This window comes from Echinops telfairi, unplaced genomic scaffold, assembly GCF_000313985.2.
Source record: "Echinops telfairi isolate 266 unplaced genomic scaffold, ASM31398v2 ScPeMD7_8;HRSCAF=38, whole genome shotgun sequence".
Classification (NCBI taxonomy): Eukaryota; Metazoa; Chordata; class Mammalia; order Afrosoricida; family Tenrecidae; genus Echinops; species Echinops telfairi.
Genome location: NW_022103905.1, coordinates 12,194,481 through 12,202,777, shown reverse-complemented (window position 1 = coordinate 12,202,777; position 8,297 = coordinate 12,194,481). Strand labels below are relative to the sequence as shown.

Below are 8,297 nucleotides of genomic sequence, written 5' to 3'. Positions count from 1 at the left end.
ACCAGGGATCCAATGCACTAAATTGCCAGTGAGCGAGGCAACTGAAACAAAAAGGGGAGAATCAGGGTATCGATGACCCATTCCTGCTTGTTATGTTTTAAGATCCACGAGGAACTGTTTTTTGGTAGGTTAGCAGGACTTGAAACTTTCATGATGCTATATTTTCTGGTGGAGCCATAGTGCCATAGCGGTTATACATTGGTCTGGGAACTGTGTGGTTGGCAGTTTGAAACCACCAGAAGCGCCAAGGGAGAAAAACTGGGCTTTCTACTCCTGTAAATAAATAGTGACAGTCCTGGAAACCCACAGGAGTTGCTATGAGTCTGCAATGATTTAATGACAGAGAATTTTGTTTATATACATGTATATCTATACGCACACACACACACACAACATATATATATGTATCCCTCCCAAACTCTGGAATTTGTTCCCCAAATTATGTATTTATTTATTTACAAAACAACATTATTACCTTCTAAGTACTCTCCCTTCAGTGAATACATTTGTCAAATCTGTGATTCCATTCTTGGAAATATTTTTCAAACTCATCTGTTTGGATGACTGACAGTACTTTCCTCATTTTTCTCTGCACCTCACCTATTGTTGTCAAATCACTGTCCTTTCATGTCCCTCTTCATTCACAGAAACAAAAAGAAGTTGCACAGAGTGAGGGCAGGTGAGTCAGGTGCAGGGGGCAATAGAGGCATGCTGTTTTGTTTTTTTTTGCCAGACACTGAAATACTGAGATGGCTGTGTGAGCACAGGTGCATTGTCGGGGTGGCAAAACCCACAATTTTGGCTAGCCCAAATGGTGGCAAAACCAGTCCCCATCTGCCACAAATCAGGCCTTTTATGTTGCACACTGTTACACAATCTTTTCAGAACCTCTAAATAAAAGGCTTGATTAACAGTCTGACCTGGTGGAACGAACTCCAAGTGCTCTATCCCCCTCACATCAAAAGAACCAAAACCCAAAACACGAAAACAAATGAGCATCATCTTGATCTTTGATTTCACTTGATGAGCTCTTTTGGGGGTGAGGGGGTGATGGTGTCTTCCACTGGCTCGATTAGTGTTTGTTTTGGGGGTTGTAAGAATGGCACCATGCCTCATCACCAGTAATGACCTTGGAAAGAAAGTCTGGGTGGCTTCTGACGTGTTCTTTCAAAGCACGGCATGTTTTCAGTCGATGCTCTTTTTCCTGGTCTGTCAGAACCCGAGACACAAATTTCAGTGATCCTTCTTATTCCCAAATCTTCCATTAAAATCGGCCCAACCGAGCTCCAAGATAGTCCAGATAACATCCTCATCTCCTCAATGGTCCATCGTCGGTCTTTGAGCACAGTGCATGAATTTTGTCAACATTTTCTTCCATTCGGGAAGCTGACTGACATCCAGAATGAAGTTTGTCATCAATCAACAGTTCACCTTTTTTGAAACGTGAAAACCATTCATACACTTGATTTCTTCCCATAGTGCTGTCCTTGTAAGCGGTGTTCAACATCCATTTTGGCAATGAGTGACTGTACAGGAAAGAGAAGGCTTATTCCTGAGTGAGTTCTGAAAGAGGAAGGTTAATATTTGCAGGATGATGCCATGCAATATGGTTGTGCTTTTAACAATACTCTCCCTTTACATAAGAATCAATTAGAAAGTTTGAAGCAAATGTAGAGCACAGTCTAATATATTTATTACTTTTTTGCAATACAGCAGAGCTAGATATTTCTCACCCACACCACCCTGCATAATCCTTCTCTGACTGTGACTATGAAAAGAACCAGTTATCACTGTGGGCGACTCATGTGGGACCCTATTCTTTTTACAGAAGATTCCCTCTTGGTGGTCTCTCTAGCTGGGGAGCTCAAGGTCTGGGATCTGTCTTCGTCAATCAATAGCATTCAGGTAGGCTTGTCAGACTCTACTCTGTTGTTACTCTTTGAAGTGAAATCATAAAATTAGGAAGATATTACATGCTTGCTGTTAAAATTCAAATAATATTCAATCCAATACATTTACTTCCATATTTGTTCCTTTCCCCTCTTCCAGAGGAAGGCTTTGGGAACAATTGGATTGCATTCTTCTAACCTTTTGTCATTTCCCATACAAATGATTTTATCGACACATACTTAAACATTCGAACAAATTTTTAATTAAAAAAAAAGCCATGGTAGAAGAACAAATTTCCGTATCCTCATGATACAAGATCCAGTTCCTTTGAGATATGTGGAAGCAGTGACAAGATGGCTAGCCCAAATGGCTAACTGTTGTACATCACTTTTTAGTTGCTGAAAGGTTGGCGGTTTGAATCCATTTTCGTTTTATCTTTCTACTATTTTCAGAGATCGGCAACCTATTTTTATTTGCATGCTCCATACGTCACCTAGTCTTCCCACAGAATGCCGTGGAAGGATGGACTATAATGATGCTTTGCATCCATATGAATTTCCTGCACACAACCTCTTTTTCAAAAGAACTTTTAGTTTAAAAAAGATGGATACAAGAGTACTTTTCATTTGATAATAATGGTGGGATTTAAGTCAGGGATAAAAGGGCAGAGCATGTCCTCCCATGGTTGCAGAAAACCAAAATTAGTAGTATCTAGTAGTAAATGTTTTTATTCTCTTTGAAGGAAAAGCAAGATGTCTACGAAAAAGAATCCAAATCTCTTGAGTCCTTGAACTGCCAGACAATCCGGTTTTGCCCATATACAGGGAGGCTTCTGCTGGTGGTTTTTTCAAAGTGTTGGAAGGTATGATAGAATAATATGATAAGTAACAGCAATGAATAGAAATGTTATTTTTTCTTTTTCTTTTTGGGTAAAACTTTTAAAACGTTATGATTGAAATATGATCCAAATCTTTTCTAATACTTTGATTAGAACACAAATGACTACAGTCTTTGTAACTAATTTTTGTCAATTTCCATTCACTCATTCAGTGTTTTGCTTCCCTGGATCATAAATGCTTAGTAGTATATTCTAATATGTTTGCTATCAAATCATAATGATGACATGAACACATCACAAAATTATTTTCAAGAAATGCTACCTTCCTTTATTTCAGAATTAAACATAGATTGATGTTATTTTTGGAAGTTTTCTTTTTTTTCTGCATTAACACTTGTTTCTAGTGAATACACATTCTTTCATTTTAATATATCTACTGATTTCTGCAAGAAAAATAGAAAAGTTAGAATATCATAAACTGAAACTTTCTTTTCCTCCGTGTTTTATATAACTTCATCATGTAAGAAAACTAACTATATTTTCTTAGGTGTGCGATAATAATGATTTTTTGAGACAGCATTTAAAGTATATCATGATAACTAAGGATTTCTGTTGTATACATGTTTTGTATATTATATTGTCAGATGTTAAACTTGGACTGCCAGTATGAAAACAAATAGAAATATACAGAAATTTAGGAATTTTTTGTCCTATGTACTTAACAGATGCATTCTAAAATGGTCCAGCCAAATATGGTTTATCCACTGAAACCTGCCATAGATAAATGTAGAAAATGTAGAAAAATTAGTACTAGTAAAATTCCACCTTGATCCAGGAATGCATTGTGATCTGGTATACTTCATAATGTTGTTGCTTTAATACTGTCATTTAAATAAATAGTCTGCAAGCATTTCTTATTTCGTTGGAAGATTCTATTACAAGCTTTTGTGAATGTGCACCATTAATTTTTGTTGTAGGTTTATGATTATTGCGATTTTTCTCTCCTGTGGACTGAAGTTAGCACACGTGGGCAGGTCTTTGCTGGTGGGGAGGTGCTTGCTGCTCACAGAATTGTCATCTGGACAGAAGATGGTCACAGTTTTATCTATCAGCTGCTGAACAGGTGGGCTCAGATGGGAGCGACATACAAAACATTCAGGTAGAAAATGAACTTTGGGAGGTTTATTATGAAAAAATCTCTGCATGCTACCCATGATCAAAAACCAGAACAAAACATCTTTGGCACTGGGAGATTTACCCTGGGCTTGGTAGGCTTCAGCCTTTGTATAAAACAGCAGGGGATGAAGGAATGAGATTAGCCATGTATAGCTTGTACAGCTGGTGCTGGTTTTTCAAAAAGTCACTTGTAATTATTACCCAACAATTTCTAACTAGAGTTTCAAAACTTGAATGGTACCATCCGGCCCTTGAAAGTCGGAGGGGGGGAAAAAAAACCCCAAACAAAAAACACACAAACGAATAAAGAACCCCAAAGTTCTAAACTTTGCTTTTTATTTCTGCCATGTAGTGGGCTTTCAAAAAGCATATACCCTGCTGATGGAAGAGTACTTAAAGAGACCATTTATCCTCATTTACTCTGCTCTACTTCTGTGCGAGAAAATAAGGTAATGCAAGAACAGAGTGACTGCCTCAAAGCGTCTTCGCTCCGTTTCCGAGATAAGTGTGGCTTTGTCTGTAACCGAATCGGCCTTGGAAAAAATGGAAGCATCCCATCAAGTTGTTAATGAGAAAATCAAATCTAATTGTTAATGGCTACTGAAGAGAAAACGGTGTCTTTGAAAAACATCACTTGTTTTTACATCTGATGAATTAGACAATGTATTTTATTGCAGGAACACTGCCCACGTTGAAAAGGACAAAGAGGGGATTAAAAATCCGAATCTCACTACCGTTATATACTTACTTTGAATGGTTAAAAACATTTATTATTTTAACTGTAAATGGCAAATACGTAGAAAAGTTACAAAAATAGGATGATGACCACTTTTATTCACTCACCCAGATACACCAATTGTTAAAGTTTTTCCATCTTTACTCTCTCTAAATATAAACCTATATGAACAAACCAGAGGGCTTCAAAAATTTGTGCAAAAATGAACTAAAAGGTACTAAAATATTCCTATAAAATTTTAAAACACATATGCATACATATACACCACTGATTCTTTTTACTGACCCTTTTGATAGGTGGTTTGACAGAATAATTGTTAACATTTTGATGTATCCATTTTTATTTTCAAGTTTTACGAAATGAAATTTTGTCCTGCCTATTTTTTTTTTCATTTTTCACCTTAGCCATGTTTGAGGTCATTTTCACATATATTTAGCTATTCTACTAAATAAACTTTCTTGTTAAAAATGTAATTGTGTTTTCTGACAGAGTTGGACAAATGCAAACTTGTTACTTGAGTATAGTATATCTCTGACACTTTTTAAAGCTTGAAAATTTTAACACTTGTTTACTTTATTTCAGTATTGTTCCACAAAGTAGTTTTGTCAGTGTTGTTTTGTTTTAATCATCAGATAATTACCCCAAAAAGAGGCCGTAGGAGAGAGGAGGAGGTTCGAGTTATTGATTGGTTAATTAAAGAAACATGAAACTTTATAGAATGATGGTTTATTTTATTAAGAAGCAGAGCTACTGGGAATGCTATAATTCAGCCATTGTCATTTAAACATATCTGTGAGATTTTTTTTTACAAAAGCTTGAGTAAGACCTGTCAGCCTGCAATTAGAGCACCATGTCACCGGTGTCCACTTTGGAATCATCACATTAGAGACGCTTTCGAAAATCTTTTGTGGTAGCAATAGAGCTTTGTTTTGCTCTTGATCACAAAATAAGTATTCTGATGGTTTACTCAGAAAGGTATTTTTAGTTATTTTTTTTAAAGCCTATCCTTTCTTCCTTTATATCCTTATTTTTCCCTAGGAGAAATGCATCAATTAAAAAAATAAACATAAAAATACTCATCTTGCTTTGTTTCAATAATGGTCAATTCATAATTTATGGTTCTTCTACCAATAGTTCTATTTTAGAGAATCACAGCTATTTCTATCTTGCAAATATGGGAAGTGCCTGGAAGCTGATGATGTGAAATTGAAAGAAGTTGATTTATTCATCTTGAAAGATGCTTGCTTTTTATTTATTTAGGAAAGAAAAGTCCGGCATTATTATTATTTTTTATACAATTTGTCAGGAGTAATCACTATAACTTTTCTTAATCTCTTTTGTGATTAGGAGTATGTAAAAGCATTGTGGACTGTTGGGAGATGAATTCCACAGAGAGATTGAGCATAAAATATGCTCTGTAAACCTGTAGTACTAACCTGATATATCAGGTTATATTATACATTTTTATATCACATTGCTACTACAGATTTGCTGCATCTGATGACCTGATGGGCGTGGGAGGACATCCTGAACAGGACTCATGAAGAGGGCAAGAGGGCATTAAGGAGACAAGGAAGAAAGAAACATCCAAGTGGATGTCATAAGACTCTGAAATTTGCCCTAATCATAGAGCAGCGAAGGCAAAAGGAAGCAATGATGACGTCACAGAACTGAACGTAAAAAGTAAAATATTATAATGAAATGTGCACATTCCTAGAGTTAGAATACGCAAAGGGAAGAACATACTCAACATATCTTAAACTTAAAAGAAAAAAAATTCAAGCCTCAAGTTGCAAGATTCAAAGATCCTAGGGGCAAAATATTGAATGATGCAGGAAGCATTAAAAAAAAAAAAAAAAAAGGAAAGAATGCACAAAACATTCCACCATTTCAGGAGGTACCATTTAAGCAAGAGCCAAGGGTGCTGAAGGAAGAAGTTTAAGCTGCACTGAAATGATTATCCAAAAACAAGGCTCCAGGAATTGATCGAGCACCAGTTAAAATGTTTCATCGAGATGATGAAGCACTGGAAGCGCTCAGTCTTCCACGCCAGGAAATTTGGAAAACAGCTATTTGGCCAACTGATTGAAAACCTCCATGTACGTACTCATTCCAAAGAACTGTGGCCCAGTAGAATGCTCAAATTATAGGACATTATCCTTGATAGCACATACAAATAAAGTTTTGCCAAAGATCATCCACTAATTGTTGCAGCAGGACGTTGACGGCAGATGCCAGAGGTTCTGGCTGGATTTTGAAGAGGATATGGGGCAAGGGATACCATTACTAATGTCAGATGGATCTTGGCTGGAAGTATGGGGTACCAGAAGGATGTTTACTCGTGCTTTATTGACAATGCCAAGACATTCAACTACGTGGATCATAGTGAAACGATGGATACTCTTGAGAAGACAGGGGCTCCAGAACCCTTCATTGTGCGTCTCTGGCACTTGTGCATAGATCAAGAGGCAGTTGTGCAAACAGAACAAGGGAGCACTACGTGGTTTAAAATTAGAAAAAGGTGTGCACCAGGCTTGCATGCTTTCACTCTACTTACTCAATACGTATACGTCAGTCATCTCACATGCAGCCGGAAGTTGTACACTGAATACGGAAGACGGAAGAAGAATTGATGGCCTATGAATTTTTGTGCCGGAGAAGCATGTAAAAGTACCATGGGTTGTCAAAAGGATAAACAAGTCTGTCTTTGAATACATGTGGTCAGAGTTCTCCTTAGAGGAAAAGAGGGCAAGATGGCATCTCCTGTGCTTTGGACGTGTCATGAGACCAGTCCCTGAGGACAGACCATCATGTTTGGTAAAGTAGAGGGACAGTGAAAAGCAGGAAGACCCTCAAGGAGATGAATGACAACAGTGGCTGCCACAGCAGGCTCAAGCATGACAACGATGGTGAGGAGGGCCCAGGACGGGGCAGCGTTCCATTCTGTTTGTAGTGCGAAGGTGGCCCTGAGTTGGAACTGACTTGTTGGCATCTACCAGCAGCATACTTTTTCAGGAAAATAAGAATGCATATAAGTAAGGCTCATTGAGGGTGTTCACAGATCAATAGAGAAAAATGACCAAACAAACAAGCAAACTAGAGTAATCAACCCCCTCATTATTGAAGATTCCAATTCATAGTAGCCCCGTGGACAGGAGAACAGCTCTCTAGGATTTCTGACACTATAAACCTTTATGGAAGCAGAGAGCCTTATTTTTCTCTCCCAGCGTGGTCAGTGGATTTTAACTGCCAGCCTTTCTGTTAGCGGCCCAAACACATCTATATCACCAGCAAGGTTCCTAGAGGAAGAACTCCATAGAGCAAAAGCTCGGTTTCTTCAGAGTTGTGTTTGTGACGCTGGGAACGTATCTGCCAATGGAGTTCTGTCAGCAGGAATGATGGCTCCCTCTTCCTTTGTCGTCTTCCCGAGGGTCTCCTTAGCATTGCATTATGGCTGGTGACTATTTGGGGCTCATGCCAGGGGAACCCTGGTGGCATAGTGGTTATACCACTTGCTGTGATCCTCAAGGTCAGTGGTTTGAAACCACCAGTCGCTCTGTGGGAGGAAGCTGGGGCTTTCTACTCTCTTTAAGATTTACAGTTTTGGAAAAAGAGGCAGTTCTAGAAGATTGCATTGACAAGGAGACAGGGAGGCTG

At 38.1% G+C, this 8,297-nt stretch overlaps 1 protein-coding gene across 1 annotated transcript in view; it reads left to right on the top strand.

Moving 5' to 3' along the window:
- WDR72 (WD repeat domain 72) overlaps window positions 1–8,297 on the top strand; it is a 259,271-nt gene that overhangs the window by 43,376 nt on the left and 207,598 nt on the right. The window contains 4 exon segments of the mRNA XM_004709519.2: window positions 1,829–1,905; window positions 2,633–2,752; window positions 3,706–3,851; window positions 4,257–4,353. Coding sequence (XP_004709576.1) covers window positions 1,829–1,905; window positions 2,633–2,752; window positions 3,706–3,851; window positions 4,257–4,353 — 440 coding nt within the window.